The sequence below is a fragment of the Malania oleifera genome, chromosome 2 (genome assembly GCF_029873635.1).
Source record: "Malania oleifera isolate guangnan ecotype guangnan chromosome 2, ASM2987363v1, whole genome shotgun sequence".
NCBI classification, from domain to species: Eukaryota; Viridiplantae; Streptophyta; class Magnoliopsida; order Santalales; family Ximeniaceae; genus Malania; species Malania oleifera.
In genome coordinates this window covers 41622261-41648240 of record NC_080418.1, presented here as the reverse complement: position 1 = coordinate 41648240, position 25980 = coordinate 41622261, and the positions used below count along the sequence as shown (strand labels likewise).

General features: G+C 34.0%; 1 protein-coding gene across 4 annotated transcripts in view; it reads right to left on the bottom strand.

The window, feature by feature from the left end:
* Positions 1-8022: 8022 nt before the first annotated feature.
* The window catches only part of LOC131148669 (glycolipid transfer protein 3), a 45559-nt gene continuing 27601 nt past the window's right edge, over positions 8023-25980 (bottom strand). The window contains exons 5-6 of one of the 4 annotated variants that reach the window (XM_058098534.1): positions 19007-19150; positions 18048-18278 (exon numbers count right to left, since the gene is read on the bottom strand). In XM_058098534.1, coding sequence (XP_057954517.1) covers positions 18243-18278; positions 19007-19150 — 180 coding nt within the window. In that variant the 3' untranslated portion in view covers positions 18048-18242. Of the gene's footprint in view, positions 8334-18047; positions 18279-19006; positions 19151-25980 lie in introns of those variants that run through there. The other 3 variants (XM_058098535.1, XM_058098536.1, XM_058098537.1) reach the window with 3 other exon arrangements.

Sequence of the window (25980 nt, the reverse complement as noted above, 5' to 3'; positions counted from 1 at the left end):
TCTTCTTTTTGAATATGATCTCTTAGGAAGTGGTGTCTTATGTCAATGTGCTTTGTTCTTGAGTGTGAAATAGGATTTTTTGATATGTTAATCGCACTCGTGTTATCACACTTAATTGGTACAGTTGTGTAGTTTAAATTGAAATCTCTTAATTGTTGTTTCATGTAAAGAGTTTGTGCACAACAACTACCAACTGCTACACATTCGGCCTCAGCAGTTGACAAAGCCACAGAATTTTGTTTCTTAGAAAACCAAGAAACTAAAGATCTTCCTAAGAAGTGGCATGTGCCACTTGTACTTTTTCTATCTATCTTACAACCAACATAGTCTGCATCTAAATAACTTATCATTTCAAAACTAGTGTCTTTAGGATACCATAGTCCTAAGTCCATTGTGCCTATTAAGTATCTTAGGATTCTTTTAACGTTAATTTGGTGTGATTCCTTAGGTGCATATTGAAAACGTGCACATATACACGCACTAAACCTTATATTGGGTCTACTGGCTGTTAGATATAATAGACCTCCAATCATGCCTCTATAGTGCTTTGTCTCTATGGATTTTTCCTTTTCATCTTTGTCTATACTGATGGAGGTACTCATAGCTGTGCCTATGGGTTTACTATTTTCCATTCCAAATTTTTGTATCATATCTTTTATATATTTTGTTTGACTTATAAAAGTCCCATTTTTTGCTAGTTTAATTTGCAGTCCAAGAAAATATTTTAATTCCCTCATCAAGCTTATTTCAAATTCTTCTTGCATACATTTTGCCAATTCTTTACATAGATGTTTATTTGTAGCACCAAATATTATATCATCTACGTATATTTGAACTAAAAGTATATTATTTTCCTTTTTTTTAATGAACAAAGTGCTATCAATTTTTCCTCTTAAAAATTTCTTGTCAATTAGAATTTCACTAAGTCTTTCATACCAAGCCCTAGGGGCCTGTTGAAGTCCATACAAAGTCTTGGTTAGTCTAAATACATGATTAGGATTTTCAATATTCTCAAAACTAGGGGGTTGTTCAACATATACCTCTTCATTGGTATATCCATTCAAGAATGCACTTTTGACATCCATTTGGTATAACTTAAACTCTTTGTAGGAAGCATAGGCTAACAACATTCTAATAGCTTCCATTCTAGCTACAGGGGCAAAGGTTTCATCATAGTCTATTCCTTCTTCTTGATTGTACCGCTTTGCTACAAGTCTAGCTTTGTTTCTAGTGATTATCACATTTTCATCCTTTTTATTTCTAAATACCCATTTAGTTCCTATGATCGAATGATTTTCTGGTTTGGGTACTAATTTCCATACTTGACTTCTTTCAAATTGGTTTAATTCTTCTTGCATTGCAACTATCCAGGATTCATCCTTAAGGGCTTCTTCAATAGGTTCATTTTGGGATAGGAATGCATAATGATTGCAAAGGTTCTTTAGTGAAGATCTAGTAGTCACACCTCTAGATGGTTCACCTATAATTTGTTCTTGAGGGTGATCTTTCTTATATTTCCATTCTTTTGGAAATTCCGTATTTTCTACGAGTTCATCTTTTGACTTTTCTTTGATTATTTCATTTTCCTCCTTGATTTCTATCTCATCCTCCTTTTTGAATACATCATCTTTTTCTTCATTTTTTAACCTCTCTTGAAAGAGGGCTAGATTCATCAAAGTCTACGTGAATTGATTCAACTATGGTTAGAGTTCTTTTGTTGTAGACTCTATAGGCTTTACTATTTGTGGAGTATCCTAGGAAAATGCCTTCATCCGATTTAGCATCAAATTTTCCTAAGTTGCCTTTGTTATTTAGGATGAAACACTTACATCCAAAAGCATTAAAGTACTTTATGTTAGGCCTTCTTCCTTTCTACAATTCATAGGGTGTTTTATTTAGGTTTGATCTAATGGAGACCCTATTAATTATATGGCTACCTGTATTTACAGCTTCGACCCAAAAATATTTGGGTAGGTCATTTTCATTAAGCATGGTCCTTGCCATTTCTTGGAGGGTTCTATTTTTCCTTTCCACAACTCCATTTTGTTGTGGGGTTCTAGGTGCCGAAAAGTTGTGATTTGTGCCATATTCATTACAAAAAATTTTAACATTTTTATTCTTAAATTCTCTTCCTTGGTCACTTCTAATATTTGAGACATAATACCCTTTCTCATTTTGAAGCTTCTTACATAAAGTGATTAATGAGTTGCAAGCTTCTTCTTTGTTAGCTAGGAACAACACCCATGTGTATCTTGAGTAATCATCAACAATTACAAAGGCGTATTGTTTTCCTCTGAAACATTGGATTCTAGTAGGACCAAACAAGTCTAAGTGTATGAGTTCTAGGGGTTACTAGTTGATATATGTTTATTCTTTTAGAAACTTTTCTTGGTTTGTTTAATTGACAAGCATCACATACTTTATCTTTGACAAATTTTGTTTTAGGCAAGCCTTTAACTAAATTCTTTTTGGAGAGTTGGGATATAAGATCCATGCTAGCATGTCCTAGCCTCCTATGCCAAAGCCAACTATTTTCACTCATGGCTGCTAGGAAAGTTATGTCTTGAGAGATTAAACTGTCAAAATTTATACAATAAACATTGTTCATTCTAAGTGCAGTGAATAACGTTTCTTGATTCTTAAAATCTCGTATTATGCATTTGTCTCTTTTAAACATTATTTCACATCCTTTGTCGCTAAGTTGACTAATACTTAGTAAATTATGCTTTAGACCATCTACTAACAAAACATCATCTATAGAAAATGAAGAGTCTTTACCTATTTTACCTATTCCGATGATCTTGCCTTTTGCATTGTCACCGAAGGTTACAAATCCTCCATCCTTTGGAGTGAGAGAGGTAAACTTAGATTTATCTTTCGTCATATACCTTGAACATCCGCTGACCAAGTACCATTTATCCTTAGACGGAGTGGTCCTAAAGCAAACCTACAAGAAATGATTCTAGTTGTTACTTTTGGAACCCAAACCTTATTAATTTTCTATAAATTTTGTCTATTTTTAGTATTTATCTTCGCCTCATATTTTACTTTAGTATACTTTTTCTTAAGTGGACAATTAAACATTATGTGTCCTTTCTTTTTACACATGTGGCAAGTGGTGTGCTCATGAATATTTGTTGATGAAGTACTTGCATAATATTTAGATTGATTTACAAAATATCCCATATACAAGTTTTTCTTTCTTTTGTTTGAGGCTCCATTATATCCAATTACTTCTTTGTTGTTTGCCATCATTTGTTGTCCTACCATCTTTTCAAAATTATCCTTTCCTCTAATAAAGTTGTAGATGACCTTTTCTTTCTCTAGAATTTGGTTTTTGAGATCATTCATTTCTTGCATTTTCTTACTATCTTCATTCTCTTGAGACTTAGCTAGTTTTTGAGATAAATTATCTATTTTCTTCTCAAGTTCTTCAATTTTTAAGTCTTTTTATTTTTCAACATATTTTGTAGATTCAAGTTGACTTTTAAGTGCCTCGTTTTTTTGTTTCAAGCTAATGTTCCTTTTTGAGACTTTAATAAACTTGTTATGTAGAAAGAGTAATTCATTTTGAAGTTCTTTGTAAGAGGACATGCTTTCACACGAATTACTATAAGATTCATTACACGAATCTTCAGAGAGGGAATAATAAGAGTTTACCTCTTCGTTATGCACCATGAAGCACATGTTTGCTATTTCTTGATCACTTGGTTCACTTTCCAATTCACTCGAACTAGTGTCATCCCAAGTTGCCTTCATTGCAAGCATCTTCTTCTTCTTGTCCTTCTTGAGTTGTGGGCATTCTGGTTTAATGTGCCCAACCTTTTTACAATGATAGTAAGTGGGAGGATCATTTTTATTTTTGTATTCCTTTTTATTGCTTTCTCCTTTTTCAGCTTTTGATCCATTAAATTTTCTAGTGAATTTTTTGTTTCTTCTTAAGAATTTTCCAAGCCTTTTAGTTATTAGAGCTAAATCATCGTCTTCTAATTCACTAGATTCATCATCTTCCTCATTTGAATATTATTTCAAAGCTTTTAGAGGTATATACTTCTTATTTTTATTTTCAGTGCTTCTTTCTTTCAACATCATTTCATAGGTTAGAAGAGATCCTATGAGTTCATCTAAGGAAGTTGTTTTAAGATTTTTTCCTTCTGTAATGGTTGTGGCTTTTGGTTCCCAAATAGGTGGAAGTGCTCTTATAATTTTACGAATCATCTCATGGGTAGAATAAGTTTTTCCTAAGGCACTTAATGAGTTTATGATATGGGTGAACCTAGTGTACATGCTTGTTATACTTTTATCAGAGTTCGTCCTTAAAGCTTTATATTCACTGGTTAACATATCAATTCTACTTTCTCTAACATCTACAGTGTCTTCATAAGTTACTTCCAATTTATCCCAAATCTCTTTGGCTGTTTTACATGCTATTACTCTGTTGAATTCATTTGCATCAAGTGCACAATATAATGCGTTTATTGCACTTGAGTTAATTTGCAACATTTTATAATCTGAATCGTTTAGTTCTATATCTTCTTTAGGTACCTCTTTTCCATCAACTAGTTTAGTGGGGATTAGATTTCTATTTTTTACAACGTTCCATGCCTTCCAATCCATTGTTTGAAGATAGATTCTCATTCGTTGCTTCCAGAAGGTGTAATTTATTCCACAAAAAACAGGTGGCCTAGTTGAGGATTGACCCTCACCAAAGGGAGTTACTCCTATTTGTGCCATTTAGATCCTTATATAGCTACTTGTTAGGTTTTGCTATAACTGTGCTCTGATACCAATTGAAATTAGGATAGCTTCCCAAGAGGGGGGTGAATTGAGAATTTAAAAACTTTCTTTTTAATTCATTTTAAGAATACTTGACTTCTTTTATTGTTTAGCCAATTCTTTTACTTGTTTGTTTAATTTGTCAAACACACAATAACTTGGTTTCTTTTATACAATCAGCAATACAAGCACTTAAACAACTAAATCACCAAACAACCTTTCAATCAACCACACTATCCAAACTAATTAAACACAACTTGAAAGCAAACAACCAAACCAAAATTAAGATATACAGTAGTAAGAAATTAGGATGGTTGCTTGTTTATGTATGCCTTATAATTATGAACCAAGCCCTGTAGTTGAATGATATGCTTGTTAATATAAATTTGCTTCTTTTTATATGATTTATAACCACACATCCACACTCTTCCCAAAATTCAAAATTCAAGTAAACTCTTAGTTAATTTTCTTTGGGTGTTTTAACCAAGTAACGTACTCCCGTATGATTTTCGCAAAGTATGGTTTAACCAACGTACTCCCCTTCGGTTTCCACAACCCAAATCAAAATCAAACTTTAAGTTTGTTTGATTTCCAAATATACGTAGTGTATATGATTTCAAATTTAAACCATCCACGGAGTATAAATATGCTGAAAATAAAGAGTACGGGAAAGAGAGTGAGACACAGGATTTTACGAGGTTTGGCTTTAACACAACCTACGTCCTCGCCTTTAGAAAAACCACCAAAGGATTCACTAAACATGTTCCTTTACGAGGCGGAACAATACCTTTACACACTCTTTCAGAAGGCTAGAGCAGCACCTCTCTAAGCGATAATCCCTCGCCTAGCCAACGATCCAGAAAACCTGGAATCATCACAATCTACAAGAATATAATATAAATTCTGCGTACAAAAAATACTCTCAAAATTTAGAGCAGGTTGCACAAATTGAGATGTAAATTGTACTTCAAAAAAAAAAAAAAAACCAAAACAAATTAGAATATATGAAGCTCTAAAGTTTTTAGAAGTCATGAATGGTTCATTTAAAAGAGAAATGAAATTACAACCCGAAACCGAGCTTTGATATTTTCAATCTACCAAAATTGTAGAATTCCTCTCTAGCAAAAGATGTGAGCAAAGAAGAACTTCAGCAAAATTTCAGCGCATGAATTTCAAATTTTATCTGGTTTCTCTTTTTTCTTTTGTTTTCTCTATCATGTTTTTTTCATTACCCAAAGAGGTATTTATAGGCTTTTTCAAAGAATAATGTCCTCATTAAATTAGGTAGCATTAAATTATTGAAATAATTTTGAAATTAAAAATTTTTCAAAAAACAATTTTCTCATTTATTTAGGTAGCAATAAATTATTGAATTAATTTTTAAATTTAAAATTTTTTCAAAGAACAATTTCCTTATTTAATTAAATCATTCAATTAATTTTGATATTCAAAATTTTTCCAAGGAACAATTTCCTTATTTATTAGGTAGCATTAAATTATTGAATTAACTTTAAAATTCAAAATTTTTCCAAAAAACAATTTCCTCATTTAATTAAATTATTGAACTAATTTTGAAATTCAAAATTTTTCCAAAGAACAATTTCTTCATTTAATTAAATTGTTGAATTAAACTCTTCTTTACTTAATTAATCTTGGAATATTAACTTGTTTAACCTTGAAAAAAGTGTTCCAAGATTTAAGCTAAAGTCTCTAAGTCTCTTTGTCTAATGAGTTTCAAAATGAAAAAAAAAAAATATATATATATATATATATATATATATTTTAAGCTCTTTTAACATGGCGTTTTTTAGTTTCTTTTAATTTATGAGAGTTTCACATATCTAAATAGCATTTGGCTTTGAAGTACTTACAACAGTTCTTCTAATTATGGTCTTCTTAAATTCTTCAACCTCCTTCAACCTTTTGAGGTTCACTTTTGACTCTGGGTTTGCTTGCCCTTAAACTTCTTCATTTGTCATTCATTGCCTTCAACATTCTAAGGAGCTTTCATTAGATTAAAATTAAGCTTTCATTAGATTAGCATTGAGCTTCAACTTATCAACCTTGAGAGTTCTTTTACCTAAAACACATCACTTAATATCATATGTTAAAGCATCCTTCATTTTGTTATCATCAAAACAGGATTGAAAAGCCTAGTTAGGTCAACACTATGCCTCTTGTAAGCAGCAGATTGTAAGGGAAGTTCCGTCCCAGTTAAAGGAGTGGATTTTTAGTGGAATCCTTAAGTTGGTTGCACAAGATGAGGACGTAGGCTGGGGTAGGCCGAGCCTCGTAAAAATCGAGTTTGCATCTCTCTTACCATTACCTCTATTTAATTTTTGTGTAACCTTATTTGTTTGAATATTGTGAATGTTTTAAATAGATAGTAGGTCTTCAAAAGTAATTGGGTAAATTTGTTTGATTAATAAAATCACTCATTTGGTTGATTAATTGAAAAACATTGAGGTAGTTGTAAGTAGGTTGTAAGTTTGTGATTGATAGTTTTCAAAATTAAAACTTGAAGGACTTAATTTTTTAAAATGCCCAATTCCTCCCCTCTTAGGATAACACCAAAATTCACATTTGGTATTAGAGACGGGTTACATAGACTTAACCGTTACTTTTGTAAAAAGATCACAATGTCACACATCGGTGTAAACCCGTTCAGTGAGGGACACTCGTTCACTAGACCACCAATTTTTTGTGGTATAAATTACACCTACTAGAAACAAAGGATGAGTATATATCTCCTAAATGTTAATTGGAATGTGTGGAGAATAGTTTTTAAAGGAAACCATGTTCCCTTGAAAGTAATTGATAAAGTAAATGTGAATTCAAGTGTAATCCCAAGAGGGGGGGGGGGTGAATTAGGTATTTTGAAAATATTTAATTTTATTTTATCAATCATGAAAATAGAATAAGATTCCCAAGGGGGGTGAATTAGATTATTTAAAACTGTTAGGCTCTTTTTTAAAACTTTTACTTGTTTTAGTGCAACAACAAGAACGTAAGTAAATCAATTAAACCAAAACACACCACAAATTCCAATTAACCACAATATTGAAATCAATCAATCATAAACAAAAAGCTCAATGCTTTTTGCATTTGGTAATAGCCCTGTGATTATATGCAAGCCCTGTTTTGTTTTTGTTTTGCAATGCGCTCTCTTAATCAAGAGTTATGCAAATTAACCAATGTACTCCCTTGAGGGTTTCCACAAAAGGTTAATTGAAACGTACTTTCTAGGATTAAGAGTCTTCTCTGAATTTTTACTTAAGCCCTGCAATCAATCAATTTGCATCCAACAAATACAAGTAAAATGCAGAAAGTAAAGAGTAAGGAGGAGAGAAGAACACCGAAATTTTACAAGGTTCAGCTTATTCTAAGCCTATGTCCTCGCCTTTGGCAAACCACTAAAGGATTCCACTAGCTTAGTTCCTTTACCGGGCGGTACAGCACCTTTTACGAGCACTCCTTCAAGTAGACTAGAGCCTGCCTCTCCAAACTATATTCCCTCATTCGGTCAATGATCCAACAAGCCTAGAATTGTCCAATAACTACAAGAGAAATGACAAGTAGATGTGTACAAAGAGTTCTCTCACACAGAGCTGATTAGTACAATTTAAATCTATATACTTCAGAATTTAAATATCAAATTTGAAATACAATTCGAAGCTCATGATTAGAATTCACCAAGTCCCCTTTTCTCAAGATAAGAAATCAGTATGTAGAACTCAGGGATCGATGATCAACACTTTCACAATATCGGTACTTTCAAATTACAAGATATTGAGCAAGCAGTGACTTCGAATGCAAGAGAGCTTAGGGTAGAATTTTCAATTCTTGGTATGATTCAATTTGTAAAACCATGTATTTATAGGCCAATAAAGTTAGTTTCGTACTACCCAAGAATACTTGGAGTTTTTCCCAAGTTTTAAGAAAATTTGGAGTATAATAAACCAATTTAAAACATTTAAAATATTTAAAAAATTTGACTGTTAATAGTGTTCAAACGACTGAACTTTTAGGTTTAGTCTTCTAAAGTTCCTTAAAGTTTTGAAAATTTTGAACTAGACACAAGGTCAGACGTCTAAAGTTGGAGTTTAGACTTCTAAAGTCCAGGGTTTAGACGACTAAAGTCAGGGTTCAATCTTCTAATGTGATTCTGCCTGTTTCTGTGTTTTTCTAATAAATTTTCAGACGACTGAGCTTAATTATCGGCATTCTAAAGTAATTCTTTAGATTATTGTGCTTAAACTTTAGTCTTCTCAAGTTGACTCTTCAATCTTCTAGGCAGTGGCTTTGGTCTTTTGAACAATTCATTTTCTGGTTTTTAATTTTTAGTTTCCAAAATCTGTTTTACTCTCTTTCTTTGCTCTTTTATAAAACATTTTTTGGGGTTTTAAAATAAGTATCTAAGTCCATGTATTTCCCCTAAAGATCTTCAAGTGATATTTCAACAGATATTCAACTTTGAAGTACTTACATTGGTCATCCTAAAACCTTATACTCTAAGCTTAAAATCTTCTATGATATGGTCACTTTGAAATCCCCTTGACTTTAGCTTGAGCTGGTTTTAGATTTCTCATGCATTGATCAATTTGGCGTTGCTTTGAGCTTCTCTTGGATCACTTGTTGATGAATGTGGCTTGATGGTCCATAATGATCCTGGTATTATTATCAAACTTGAAATATCATTACTCAACCATTCCAAGTTAGATTATCCTTTGTTTGTTATCACCAAAACTAATTGAAAAACCCGGTTAGGCCAATAATCTCCCCCTTTTTGATGATGACAAATAAAGAGCAGAGATGAGAGTTCCTTTGAAAAAGGCTCCCTCTTACAATAAGCATCCTTTTAACATTTGATAAGAGTAATGATAAAAATTTCAAGTAAACAAATAGCATATTATCACACATTATTCAATATGTAACTTTTAGCTCATAAAGTATGATTTCTTACTTTCATTTTTGTATAAGCTCTTTAAATTCATTCACAAGACATGTATCACTTAAAGTATGATTTCTTATATTTGTATAACTTATTCACCTTTTCTTGCTTTTCTTTACAAGTTATGTGCCATATTGTGCCACGTTTCACTTTAGCATTTTAGCTCATTTTGTATCATCTTTGCTAACAATTTTCTCCCCCTTTGTCATCGTTTAAAAAGAAACAAGGGATAGGGAATAGAATCATATTATAATAGCAAATATGTCATTACACATAAAGGGAGAAAGTAACAAAAACGAACAACTCACAAAACAACTTTAGCTAGTCAAACAACTCAAACAGTAACAACTCATAAATACAACATCAGCTAGTCATCTACTCTATCTTCATTTTCTTCATCTTCCTATTCCTCTTCTTCTTCTTGACCTTCTTCTTCTTGAACTTCTTCTTCCTCAAATCCTTCTTCTTCATCATCACTTTCTTCTTCATAACTATTAGCTTCACTACAGGGAGCTGAGCTGATGTCCATGGGGTCACCACCCCTAGAGGATTTTGCTTGATGTTCCTCAATTTGGGTTAAGTGCTAATCAAGTGAGGTGACTTTCTCCTTGATGCTCTGACTCCTAGATTGCACTTTAGATGAGAAATTTGAGAAGTCTTGCTGAAAGGACAAAAACCACGAGGGTGCTTCTTGTGAAGATCCCTGATCATGTGTAGGAGGAGGAGGAGCTACTGTTGAGGTTGATGGAGCACGCTGAGGTCTACTAGCCTTAAAATACCAACCCTCATTGCCTTTGTCGTACCCAATTTTTTTTTAAGGTGGCATGATTGTAAAGATCATATCAGGTCCTTTTAATGAAGAATTTGGAAACATTTGAGATATGAAGATGAGCAAAGAGAAGGGTGAGGACACCACCATAGCGGAGAACAACCCTGGTGGAATCTAGTTTGGTCCATGTCCATTTTATAATCAAGCTGGCCAAATCTAGTTATTTTTCTTTAAGAAGACACCAAAGAACAAAACATTCCATGTATGAAAGATGATCGAACGAACCTTGTTGATGACAAAAGGGGGAGAAATTTCTGAGCAAAATGGCAAAATTTTCAAATTCTCCCTACTACTTGAAAATTTTAGATGGGGAAATGTCTGAGCAATATTTCCATAACTAAATGCATGTTAAATTATAATGTCATTAGATATGCTTGAGATACATTGTCTATTTTTAAAATTATGCATATTGTAAAGGGGAGCCTTTTCAGGCTGACCTCATTTTGCTTTCGTGTTTGTCATCTTCAAAAAGGGAGAGATTGTTGAATTTTTTAGTCTGATCCCTATTTTGATTATGACAAACCACAACATCTCATTTGTGTTCTGAGTGAATGAACATGTTTATTTTTTCTAAGCAGACATGACGGATGCAAAATGGAAGTCAAAGAAGTACTTGAAGCTCATATTATCTGATGTATTCTACAGAGGTTTGAAGAGCAAAGAAGAGAAGACATATATTATTTGAGTTGTAATGCATCTAGATTTTATTGTATATACATGTCTATCTTGATTTTTTTCAAAGCTTAATAATGACCATAAAATGACCTTAAGGAACCAAACTTTTCATAAAAAACCTTTTACATAAAAAGCCAAACTCACAAAAAGGTTTGAAATGATTTTAAGGTCAAAAAGGGTCAAAAGCTCATTTTTGTTAAGGTTGATTCGACTAGCTCTTAAGCTCCAGTCGACCGGTCAAACCATACAACCAGTTTATCAATTCTGTAAAGGCCTAGTTGACCGCCCCTTATAGCTAGTTGATCAGACAATACATTTGGCTAGAATTGCATCTTAACAAAGGACTCAGTCAATCAACCCTTGAAAGCTCCTTAAAGCCTAGTCGACCTACCTGATGATTGAGTCGATCGTATCTTGAGCCCAGTCGATCGAACCTTGGGGATTTGAAAAATCGCTTAAGGCTAGTTGATCGGAAACACTACCACTCAACCGTAACTCTCAGGCTGGGCTATTTTTAAGCTTTTGAACGGTGGAAAAATTCAAAAATAATATTTATTTAATGCCCCAATAATCACATAACGGCTAGAAATTGAAATGGCCTATAAATACCTTGCCCAAAGCAATTAAAATGACTTTTGCTAATTTATTTTTATACACTTACATTGTTGGGCATTGATTTTACAGATCAAAGGTTTTCTCACTTTATTTCTTTGTAAAAATCATTTTGAGAGAAAAACCTAGTTTCTCCTACACCTTCTTTAGAGAATATCTTTGGAGAAATCTCTTATTGCTCTTGAATCTATGAAGCTTTTATTGTGCATTCATTTTCTAAAATCAAAGAAGCTATTGTTCTCATATACTCATTCAATTGAATATATTTTTGAGAGCAAAATTCTAGCTTCTCTAAACAAAATTTATTGCAAAAATCTTTGCTGGAAAAATCTTTTATTGGGCGAAAATCTTTGAAGTATTTATCACATTCATTTTATTCAAAGATCATCTCTCTCATTCATTCCAAAAATATTTTTTAGAGAAAATATCCCTAAACTCTATTGAGCTTTAAATCATATATTGTGAGAGTGTATTGGATTTCAATTTGTACACATTAGCTTTTGAGAAGCATCCTATTGTACAAAATTTCATTTTCATTTGTATCCCTGTGGTTTGGGTAGTGAATTGTGTCGAGTGTGGGGTATCGCCTAGAGAGGTAGCCCCACCTGGAAGGAGTAGAGCAAGCATGGGGTATTGCTTGAAGAGGAGCGGAGCAAGGGTGGGGTATTGCTTGAAGAGGAGGGCTCCATCCTACTAAAGGAGTGCTGTAAAGGGGGGCTCCACCCTATAAGGAGTGTTGTAAGTGGTTTTGTTCCACCCGTTTAATGGAGTAGGATAGTGAAATCCTCAAGCAGTTTGGCTTGAGGCGAGGACGTAGGCAGAATTTGACAAACCTCGTAAAAATTCTTGTGTTTGCTCTCTCTCTCTCTCTCTCTCTCTCTCTCTCTCTCCCCCCCCCCTTATCTTATTTATATTTCGGCACAAGTATGTTTATTTATTTATTCTCATGATTGACTTACATTCATGCTTTAAATTATGATTGGGATATTGGTTGGTGAATCGGAAAAAATAATTATCCAAAAGTTTTAAAATCCAATTCACCCCCCTCTTTGGAATACACCTGTCCTCACATGATAATAAATAAATAAGGGGATGTGGTATCTCTTTGTCTAATCCCTCTTTCTCCTTTAAAGAAACCCTTTGGAGATCCATTAAACATTATAGAAAAAGGAGTGGTAATATGAATTTTAAAATTCTCATCCTTCTTACCTAGCAACCTAGCATAAAAACTCAATGATGAGAGGAAATTTCATTTGGATTTTCAATACTATATCCATTTTAATTAATCAAAAATACTATTTGGGTCTTGCTCATCCTATCCGTAATTGTTTTAGAAAAGAATTTATAATTCCTATCTCCTAGTTGTAACCATTTATGTTTAACCCTCTACTTCAAACATTCCTCCTTTTCAACATGAAGTTTCATAACTTCTTCCAATTGCAATTCAGCTTTATCAAGACTAACGTTCGACCTAAAACCCCCTTTTGCGCTTACATCATCTCTTCCCTATCCACATTCACTATATTACTCAAAGAACTAAAATATTGTCTATGAAACCATTTCAGTCTCCCTTTAAGAATCTTGAGCTTATGGTCTAGAAAAAAAAATAGGGGTACCACTAATTACAATATTTTAAGAATCAACTACTAATTTCACAAGTAGTTCATGTCTTTAAGGAACCTGAAAGGCCCTATAGGGTAACTCATATTGATAAGAAAAAAATGGTGGTCAGGCATTCCTAAAGACAATTTCTTCAACTGAAATCTTGGAAATAGATCATTTACTTTTGGAGACTCCAGTATTCTATCTAACTTCCTTACAATGAAGCCCATTTCTCTTTTATTTGTCTAGGTATACAATGGCCCAATAACCGCAAAATCATCAAGATCATTATGATAAAAGAATAAGCGATATCTCCCATACTCATCACCTCACTAGAAGATAGCCTTAGAACTTTCCTTCAACTATTTTACTATATCAGAAGTACCCATTAAAATCCATGGGTAGACTTTTTTTTTTAAGTAGCAAAGTACTACAACTACTCCCATAATTTTCCTCTCTTATGAAAACAACTAGAACTAGGGACCATGTAAATTTTAAAAAATTACTCCTAATTTTGCCAACACGGAGATAGCTTGTTGATGTCTTTTAATCTATGGTAATTCATGTTGAGACATGTTAAAACCAAACTCATATCCTTGCAAAAAAAATCCTAGTTATATACAGAGATTCATCCATTCCTAATGCTTTTAGTAACCTCATCATATCTTCTTGGCTTTATTTTTTATTCAAAATTTCCTATCATTTGTTTCTCCTCCAATATTAGCTTAATATCTAGGGGTTATTAAAGCGTCTTACGTTCCAAGTTGCTATATGAAAGAATCCTCTGTCTTCGCCTAATTTTTTAATTTTTTTGGAGGCCAACCCTTCTTCTTCCCCTTTCTTTATTATTTAGATTTTATAGTCTTCTCAGTTAGGATTTCTTTGCCCACTACTTTAGCCTGAGAACTTGAAGGACTTTATTACCTGCTTTCATAGATGAAGCCCTTAATTTTATTGACTTAAAACAACTCCCTAATAGAAATCCACAATTTTTTCCCTCATAAGTCCTTGATATATTATGTTCAACTTCAACTTGTACATAACTTGGCTATTTTGTACATCCATTTCCTAGCTTAGCATTTTCTTCTTTGCCAACTAACCAGATGCCCTCTTATTAAGACCTTAATTCCCAACCACTTCAATATTATTGGTCAGAACCTTAGGAGAATTTGAAAGATTGATATTTATACCATCTTTAGCCTTTCTTTCCTTACCTTCCTTTGTTGCTATAACATCTTCTCCTTCTTCTCTTTTTGGAACCTACCTTTTTGAACATGCCTTATCACTTGACCAAACATCAAACATTTTGAACACTTAGGCTGCATTTAGGACCATGAATTTCAAATGCAAGACCTCTTTAAACATCTTATCCAATTCCAGTACAAATTCAAATCCAAGGTCTCTCTAAACTTAGTGTTAAAGGTTTCCAATACTCCACACCCCTTAGTTAAAATCTCCCCATCTGGTAATTTTATGTCCACAAAATATGGTAGCGCTTTACACATATAAATCTCCATACACACCTTCATTGACATCAAATTCTTCATCTATTTAGTTAGTATCCAAATACAAAAGATGTCGAATTGAGCTAGCTATATAACTCACACCTTATTTTATCCAATAAATAAAAGGAATATGACTGAATTTAAAAAAATATTGAATTTTGTTCATCATAAGCTTAATCAATTCTTCTATATATTCTCATAGAGATAGTTTTTCTGCCTGAAAATTGAACGACTTTCAGAGACGCTCCTTGATCATGACCACATGAAAAGGATAAAATAAGAATGGTGTGGAGGACCCATGGTATGCCTCAAGGGATCACTCCAATGCCTAAATAAGGGACTAATGTGAAGCTTTAAATTGCAATAGTAGAAAGAATGCGTATGACTCAGATCTTTATCTCTTCTCCAAGCCCTCTTTTATAGTGGTGGCAGTTGACCCTTTCTTGGTCTGGTATTAATGGGTGCATTGTTGCATTTATAGGGGTTACAAGGTTTTTATGAGCTTTTAGATGGGGTTTTTATTGTAGTCTTGTAACTATGAATGTATATGTTTTAAAGCTCCCAGAGGTGTCTTTATGGTTAATTCGTAACTCTTTTCCTCTTTATAAGTATTAATTTGGGGTATATCAATTGCCCCCTTCCTCAGAATTTGAATTTTGGGATTTAATTACCAATGTTTGAACATCTTAAGAAATTTCCAAGTTGCCACTCTGGCTTATTACAAGCTATTTTTTCCATTGCTGAGCCACCTTGCCAACATGCTTTGGCTTCTTTTGAGCCAATTTGATATATTCGCAACGACTCATAGCTTCCATCCAAGCTGTTTTCTACTCACACTGGCCATCTTTGGCTAATTGAGTCGTTTGTTATCTTGCTTGAACTTCGCCCAAGCCGCTTAAATCCTTTCTACAAAACCTTTTCAGCTCCATACGAGTCGCTTAGATCTGACCCTATCGACTCATGGTTTTTGTCCAAGCCGTGTTCAGCTCGTCCAAGACAATTTGATCTGTCCTCACTAGTTCTTAACTTCTTTTTGAGTCATTTGTAGCTCATCCAAGTCATCTTCATTTTATATCAGCAACTATTAATTGATCCAAGTAGTTGTTCGACTGCATTTTTTAGAATTTTTTATTTTCATTCAAGCATACATCAAAGATCCAAGCAGCTGTTCGGGCCTTATGATTCATGCTCGTCAATTGGGCCACTTTGCTGAGCAGTGTTTGATCCTTGTTTTGCCTTATAAGTTGCACTCATCAAATGGTTGATCTTTGGGTCTTATGAGCAATGCTCATCTGTTGGGCCGGTCTTTGAGCATTATGAGCGATGCTCATCAGTTAGGCCAATCAGCCGAGTAGTGCTTGGTCTTTGCTTTGCCTTATAAGTTGTGCTTATTAAGTAGGTTAGTCTTCAGGCCTCATGAGCAGTGCTCATCATTCGGACCATTTTGCAAAGTAGTGGTCAACCTTTGTTTTTCCTTATAAGTTGTGCTCATCGAGTGGGCTAGTCTTCAGGCCTCCTGAGCAGTGCTCATCAGTTGGGTCATTTTATTGAGCAGTGCTTAGTCTTTTTTTTTGCCTTATGATGTGTGCTCATCAAGTGGGCTGGTCTTGAAGCCTCATGAGCTATGCTCATCAGTTGGGTCAATTTTTTAGGCCTAATGAGTTGTGCTCATCGATTGTGCCAGTTATTTAGGGCCTCATGAGTTGTGCTTATTAGTTAGGCCAATTCTTCAAGTCTCACGAGTTATGGTCATTAGTTGGGCTAATTATTTAGGCCTTATGAGCGGTGCTCATATGCTGGGCGAATTTTCAAGAAATGATTTCAGGTTTTCCAATGGCACATCCTTGCAAAAGATGGTCCCTAGTCTTTCTTTTGCTATCCAACATGTAAGCACCCCAATTTTCACTAGGCCTTTCCAAGGAGACCTTGTGTAACAAGAAAGTCAACTTTGTACATCGAGAGTAGGAGGATCCGATTAAGTCCCGATTTATTTCACAATTGAGTCTCTTTGATGCTAACTCAGATTCCTACAACCCTCACGTGGCTTGCAGGCCCCACGTAGCTTGTGGACCCCATATATCTCTTGTGGGCTCCATATGGCTTATGGGCCCCACATAACGCTTGTGGGCTCCATATGACTTATGGGCCCCATATATCTCCATTTGGCCTCACATCTTGTGGTACGCTAGTTCGGATTCCTACATCCGATACGTTACCTTCTTTGATGCTAGCTTGGGTTCTTACAACCCTCACGTAGCTTGTAGGCCCCACATGACTTGTGGGCCCCAGATATCTCTATTAAGCCCCACATATCTCAATTGGGCCCTACATCCCCTGGTACACTACAACTCGAATTCTCATATCCGATGCACGGCATCTCCTAGTATGCTGGCTCGGATTCCTACATCCGGTGTGCGTTACCCCCTTTAGTACGTTAGCATGGATTCCTATATCTAGTGCACATTACCCCTTTTAGTACGCTCACTCAGATTCCTACATCCGGTGAACGTTACCCTCTTTGACGCTAGCTCGGGTTCTTACAACCCTTACAGGGCTTGTGGGCCCTACATATCTTCGTTGGGCTCCACATGACTTTATGGGCCCCACGCAGATTGGGCTGTACTTGACATATTATTATTATTATTATTATTATTATTATTATTATTATTATTATTATTTATCTAATTTGTAAAATGCAAGCATGCTTTGTTCCTCACCCCATGCTATATTTCCCTCATTGTTATTCATCACATACATTGTTCCCCTCATTATCATTTACCCCATGCTATATTCTCCTCATTATTATTCACCCATGCATTTTCCCCCTCATTATCATTCACCACATGCATTGTTCCTCTCATTATCATTCATCCCATGCTATATTCCCCTCATTATTATTCATCCCATGCATTGTTCCCCTCATTATCATTCATCCCACGTGTTGTTCCCCTCATTATTATTCACCCCATGTTTTGTTTCCCTCACACAAGTATTACTTATTGCCAAACACTTACAAATTGAAAATTTTAGTAAACATGTGCATGATTTTCAATTTAATTAAAGATCATTGAGAGTCTTAAGGCACAAAATACAAAAATTACCACAATAAAAATTTGTTGATCTTTTACTATACAGAGACAAATGTAGTTTAAGACACAAATCTAATTGTTTTGTAGAACATTTTACTTACAGTAACTTAATTAGAAAAATTAGTTACAGATTACATGTACATGAAAAGTAAAAGGGAATAAAAAACTCTATACATTTCTTATGTTCCATGCGTCTTCCCTCCTTAAGTAGACTTTACTTTATCCAAGTTATATGATCTCTACAAGTGCAATAAACAAGCAAAAAAAAAAAAAAACTTAATTAATAAAATGGAAAAGAATAACGAATTAGTACGAAGAGTCATAAATATGTATGTATGTATGTATGTTTGTACCTATGGATTTAAAAACCTAAACTAGTGACCAAATTAGTGACCAACCTGGTGAAGCCACCAGGTCGATCGAACTAGTGGATAAAATGATAGTCAAATTGGTGATTTTAGCATTATATATATCATAATAATAAAATATAATATTATAGATATGTGGTCATAGACTAACAATCACCTATTAACTAATTATAATTAATAAAAAGATAATTGATAAAAATATATTAGATAAATTTTATAATTTTCTATTTTATAAAATATTATTAAAATTTATTGTTTATTATAACACATTAAGAGTCAAAAAAAAAAAAAAAAAAAATTTCCAAGCACAAAGAGAAATGAGTTTTGATTCCATTAAAAATTTGTGTATTAAGTTTGTGCATGTGTAAATGCAAGTATATATGAATGTAGAGTAGGTTACATACATAATACTTGATGAGTAGCATATCACAAATAGAAGGTTGGGTGACTAGAAACAATTCCTCCTCCCTATTTAGGAGGAAGACTTAGGTTCTAAACTATGTATGTATATGTGTATGTGTGTATGCATGCATATATGCATATTTGTATGTGTTTATATACTGTAATCAAATATTGATTATAAGGATTATGAATTTCACCATGATATAGTGGCTTTCTTCTAGGACAGGTAGAAGTAATGAAATGAAGTTTTGCATTTCCTCCTTAAGGGTTTCTTGGTTTTCACCTTTGGCCATAAGAAGATTAATGAAGGTTTTGTTGTCAGGAAGTAATTTGAGAGCAACCTGTAAAATGTCACATTTGTTAGCTCAAGGAGAATTTGAAGCCTACCATATCAACTATTTCACTTGTTATATGTGTATGCATTTAAAAATACACTTTATATTATGTTATTCATCATTTTGGATTGAAGTACTTACAACTTTTCATGTTAAATTTATCATATTCACCTTGCAAATGCTAATAATTTTGCATAATTTTTTTTTTTTTTTGTATGGAAAAAAGTGGTATTAGTAATAAAGAAAATTGGCATACTTTTCATGATCATTTAATTTTCATATTTTCATCCCAACATTCTAAACTTATCCATTTTTATTTCTATCGTTAATAAGAACAACTTAAACTCAAGACTACCCAAAGCCACCTACCTTACTTTTAACCTTATAGGTCACGCCCGGTTTTGATCATGACAAATACTCATTCTATCTAATGAGTGTTCAAGGTTTTGTGCAATAACTAAAATTGAAAAGATCAAGATGGACACAAACCAAGTGTAGCTTGAAGACCCTATTTCTCATGTTGTATTATAATTCATTCATGTAAATGGTCTGTAATAGTGATTAGGGCGTTCTGTATGTAATAATCACACACATCACATGCATGGTTAAATACGTAAGCTCATAATGCAAATAATGCAAATAACCTTAGAAAGACCTTAGGGGTTACCCTTCGGTCGATCGAAGGCCGACCGACACCGGATTTTTTCAGTGTACTGAAAAAAGGCTTAGAAGAGACCCTAGGACACTCACACACTCACTTGCATATGTCATACTTTTGTTTAGAGTGTTTTGTTGCATGATAAAGGACCAAATTGCACAGAATATGCACTTTCGGTTGACCGACCTTGGCAGTCCATTTTACCCTGGTCGACTGAATCCAGTCTGGGTCAACAATTTGACCTCAGTCCGGTTGACCGAACCATTGTAGTTTAAATCCCCCGGTCAACCAAAACCTTTTGAGGTCAACAATTTGACCATCTAGTTGACCGAGTCCAAAATGCATTGCAACTGTTTGGTTGACTGAGGGTCCTCGAGAGAAATCCCAACTGTCTAGTCGACCGAATCGCCCAGTTCAAAATAGCCCGGTTGATCGAACCTCGAAAAAATGAAAAAATCACCTCCAACATACTCATCCGGTCGACCGAGTCCCCAATTTAAAAATGGCCCGGTCGACCGAACCATATAAACTACGGTCGATCGAAAAGGTTTTTGGTCGACGGGACCTCTCGTGTTGCCCTGAATTTTTTACCGTGGTTAATATTTTAAACAGGGTTAAATTTGCTAAAATGTCATTAAACTTTCATAATAATTCCCAATAGGTCCCCAACGATTATATTTCATGGGGTGTCTATAAATACCCCTTCATTTGGGATTATTAGTAGGAGATTAGCAGATTTGATTAGGGAAAATTCTTTGAAAATCCAAAAACCTATAATACTCAATTTCATACTAAAACCACTCATACTTACTTTCTCTTATTGCTCAAACTCTCTGTAAGTTGATTGAGTGCTTGATTAGAAAGGTTTGCTCTCCTTGTTTATTTGATTGAAACAATTTTCTTGAGAGCTAAACCTAAGTGTTCTTAGGGGGCTTCGTTCATAAGCCTATCTTAAGAAAACTTGCTTAAACTTATGAGTGTTGCATTTGTGTTGCAATATCTTAGGAAACTTGTATTTCTCTTTGGGTAGCAAAATAATTTTCAAAACATGCTCAAATATCTTGTGTGATTTATATTTGATATACTTGTGAGGAGATATTTGTGTTTGTGATATTAATCTTTGTGCAATAGTTATTCACTCACATATTACTTGTTGAATACAAAGATTACACATCTTTTGCAAACCAAGCATATACATTATCTAATATTCACATGATTGAGATATCCTGCTGATTGATATCCCTAAGGCTTTTTGACATCTTTGTGTGAACACGATTAATTGAATATCTTGAGAAACAAAAATTGCTTGTTGACACTCTCACGCACTCATTACACTAATAGCAAATATTTTGAGAGTTGAAATATTAGACCACACTAAGCTTACATATTAAATCATCATGTGGTGTATGTGACTGAGTGCATTCAGGTACATATCTGCTTTGCACGAAAGCACAATTACTGTACCGATATTATTTGATTGCAAATACTATTGTATTTCTAGGCACGGGCCTGAAGAGGGAGACTAGCCATTTGAAATAGTCCCAGATTGGCTTAAACCCGGTTAGGAAAGCTAGGTGCGCCATCCTGATAAGGCGTGTACGTTAAGGTCAGCCTCGCTAATTGACCTAGTTAAGGTTGAGGTTAGCCCTTTGGTAATTGATCTGGTTGTAATCGGTGCCACTCCACCCTTAAGTGAGCTATTAGTGGAATCCTCAGGCTTGCGAGCTAGAGGCGAGGACGTAGGCACAGTTGGCCGAACCCCGATAACATATCATGTGTTTATTTATATTTCCGCACTTTATATTTACCGCACGTGTATGTTATTATGTGAATGATGTGCTTGATTTAAATTCTCGTATATTATATTTATCGGCGTATTTGGAACGGCATAGAAAGACCCTAGGTTGTAATATTTTGCTAACATCTAGTTCAATCTAGGAGAAAAGTTTAAAATTCCAATTCATTCCCCCTCTTGGGAATACACCAATTCTAACACTTACAATTATGCTTCAGTCTTACAATTTATGATATTCTATCTTGCGATTTATTTTATAAAAGATTTATATAATTATAATTTAGAACTTGCCTATCTTTATAAGGTCAAGGTCTCCCTAGTGCATATTAAATGTTGGATTGTGACGCTTAGCATTATGGACATAGAGTGGACAAGGTAAAGGCTTTGCCCTCCTCCCCTATTCTCATATGAGTGTGTAAATGTAAATAAAATAAAAAATTAAAATAAAATAAAATAAAATTCTATATAAGTCCCAATTCCTTTAAAATACTAGTCGGAATGCAAATAAGATGCTAAATTTATAAGTACAAAGTAGGTAGAACCTTTGAGAAAAAAAAAAAAACGGTCTTTGTCCTTTTTTAATGGTTACACACTTCTACCTATATTTCTTTTTCTTCTTTGTATTTATTGTCAAATACAATTTGATAAACTCAATATACATCTAAATTTTGAAGAAAAAATTCAATATGTAACAAATTAGGATATTCTTCACATTGACATAGAATAATAGAGTATGTTAGGGGAATAAAAGGAGAAAGAGAGAGAGAGAGAGAGAGAGAGAGAGAGAGAGAGAGAGAGAGAGAGAGAAGAGCAAATGGACATAGAATAATAGAGTATGTTAACAATCACATTCTCCCATGTGGTTAGGCACACTTCCATCAAGGTAGTGTTGGGATTGGCGGCACATTGTGATATGCAATTAGAGCAAATAGGCATGAAAACAATAGTGTTTCTCTTTGGTGATTAGGAGGAGCGGATTTATATGGTATAAACAAGGGTTTAATCAACCCGAACATAAGCATTTGGTTTGCAAACTGAAGAAGTCAATTTATGAGCTGAAACAGTCTCCAAGGCATTCGTACAAATGTTTTAATTCCTATATGACCCGTATAGGCTACAGGAGGTGTGAGTGTGATTTTTGCAAGTATGTAAAGAATATTGATGATGATTCTGTCATTTTTCTATTGCTTTTTGTTGTTGACATGCTAATTGCTGAGAAGGGTATGATTGAGGTTAATCAATTGAAAACTCTATTGAATAAAGAGTTTGATATGAAAGATCTAGGTGCAGCTAAGAAAATTATTGGGATGGAAATTCATAGGGACGGAACTGTAGGGAGATTGTGATTATCTTATGGTAGTTATGTGGAGAAGGGGTTGAAGAGGTTTTGCATGACTAATGCAAAATCGATAAATACACTGTTAGCGAACTACTTTAAATTGTCTACCACTCAATGCCCAAGGACTGATGATGGTATCTGTGACATGTCAAATGTACCCTATGCTAGTGCAATAAGGTGTTTAATGTATACTATGGTATGTACAAGACCAAACCTGGCACAAGATGTCAATGTGGAAAGTAAGTTTCTTTCAGATCTGGGTAGGTAATATTAGGATGCTGTTAAATGGATTTTGAGATACTTGCGAGGTACTTCTCACTATGGCATCATGTTCAGAAAGCAACAGAATGATCTGCCAATTGTGCAATATGTTGATGCAGATTGCGCAGAGGATCTAGATGGTAGAAGGTATACAACAGGCTATGTGCTCACCCTTGTGGGAGGACCTATTTTTTAGAAGTCGATGGTACAATATGTGGTTGCATTATCAACAACTAAGTCAAAGTATATTGCAGTCACTGAAGCTGCTAAGGAAGCATTATGGCTCACAGGTTTAGTCAAGGAACTGGGTATAAAGCAAGGTGGAATTCAACTGTGTTGTGATAGTCAGAGTGCAATCTATTTTGGAGATGAACCAAGTTTATAATGCAAGATCCAAACATATAGATGTCAAGTTACATAGGATTTGGGAGTTGGTTTCTTCAGGTGAACTTGCTCTTGAGAAAGTTCATACTTCAGAAAACGCAGTAGATATCTTAACAAAGCTGGTTACGACAAATAAGTTCAAGCATTGTGTGGACTTGCTAAATGTCTCCAGTTGCTAGACAGGAGGTGGTCCCAACCTATTTTCCCAAGGTGGAGCAGCGGGTTTATGTTTTCAGTTTTCTTCTAAGGGGTGTATATTCACCAAGGTAGATATTGTTGTAATATGTGGCTTATATGTTGAGTGGAAGAAATGTACAAAGAGAAAACATAAAAGAAAATAAGATGTAGACTTGAAAAGATACAATTGACTATTTTTTCTTGTTACATCGACTCTTTGCTTTTGGTATTAAATCATCAATGGTATGTTTGAAACTATCGACGGTTTGGCTTGGTAACTCAACGTTGGTTTTTAAATTTTAAATTGGAAAGTTGTAGGTTGGGTTTTGGAGGGAAAGAGTTTTGGAAAGTTATATATACTTGCTATATGATGTAACTCAGTGTCTTTGAACACAAGATAGTGAAAATTTTATTGGCATCCACAGTGCATTGATCTACACAACACTAGCACTAATGGAGAAATTGGAGAGAAAACATTGGGGATTTCTATATGTGGTCATTAAAGAGGTTTGGAAAACAACCTTTTCCCTTTAGGCATGAACTCTTTCATGCATCCATAAGTTATACCATTACCTTCCATGTTTAGTAACATCATCATCATATATGTCCTTTACCATCCTTAAGATTTCCATCATCATTGTCATCTCCTCTCTCTCTCTCTCTCTCTCTCTCTCTCTGTGTGTGTGTGTGTGTGTGTGTGTGTGTGTGTGTGTGTGTGTGTGTGTGTGTGTGCGCGTGCGTATTTATATATTTATATGATATTCATTAATAGCATATGAACCCAACACCTTCCTAATCCACCAGTTATGCACAAAATTGGGTCACTTGATCCAGTCATGGGAACACACACACTTATATGCCCCAAACAACTCTACTATACCTAGATCCTTCTTCTTGCTCTTATTCTAATTGTTCTTATAATATAGGAGTAACCCTCTAGTTTATTAAAGAGAGATAAAGAAAGAGGGAAGGAAAGAGAGATCATGTAGAACATTGACTTACAATCTATAGCTTTTTTCAACATAAAGGCAAGAATTCGTTAGTGACTTCCTAAACTGGAATGATGTAGTTGTGGCTAAGCGTTTGGGTGGCATCCATGGATGCCCATCTTTGTGTATTAATAGAGAGAAAGATGAGATAGAGAAGAAGAAAGAGATAAGCCACAATGACTTTGCATGGCAAGCATTTCACTTGTGATGTTCAAAGCTTGACAATAAGGTAGCCCAACAATGTGGATAATAACATTCATAGCATATTGGTGGTGGCATGTAGCAGGTCTATTAGCACCTCGCCGAAGCTTCAAGGAAGTAGATGAGGGCCTCCTAGCTATTACTATGCAGTTTGATCCATGTAAATTAAAGAGTTAGATTGGCCGAGTTTTACCAGTCGGGTTAGGTAAGTTGACTGAATTTGTTTATTATTCATTTGTTTCTTTTTTATTTTTTTTCCATTTTAAAATAAAAAACACACATAATTTAATAAAAAGTAAAAATATTTTTAAAAAATTGTGTTGTATATTTAATTTTAGGATTACTATTATTACTATTTTTATTTGCACTTATTCATCCAAGAAACTCATAACAATAAAAAAATATTCAAAATGGAAAAGGTCTCTTTTCGCTAGTTTAATTTATTTTTAGCATCATTAGTATGTTATTGTTATTACTTATATTCTTATTTCCTACATTTTGTCACATTTTATATAATTATTTACTTTTATGGTCATCTTTTAAAATTTAAAGACCCACAAAAATTGGAAAAATAAATAAATAAACGAAAAAGATGTTTCATTTTTATACATAAATATTGACTTCTTTAAGAAATTTTGATTTTATTTGTTTTCGCAATTCGATGTGCTATGATCTAGCATTTATGTTTTTCATAAATGGGTATTTTATACTCATTTCCACTATTTATTTTTGCAAAGAAATTTTATTTGTTTATACTTTTTAAGGGAATTAGGGTCTAGGGTAATTTCCATTATTGCATTATAAATGTACTAAAATATTGGAGTGTAATTATGAATAATTCAATATGCTAAATATCATTATTTGTCAATTTTAAGATAAGCTTAGTTCAATTAGGTACCATTTGTGCAAAGGGTGTGTAGGAGTGCATAACCTTCCCTTGGCGTCAACGTGCTCCCAATTAAACTTTGTTTGATTACACAAAGCCAACCCAATTTATTTTATGATCTATAATTTACTTAGGATTTCATAAAT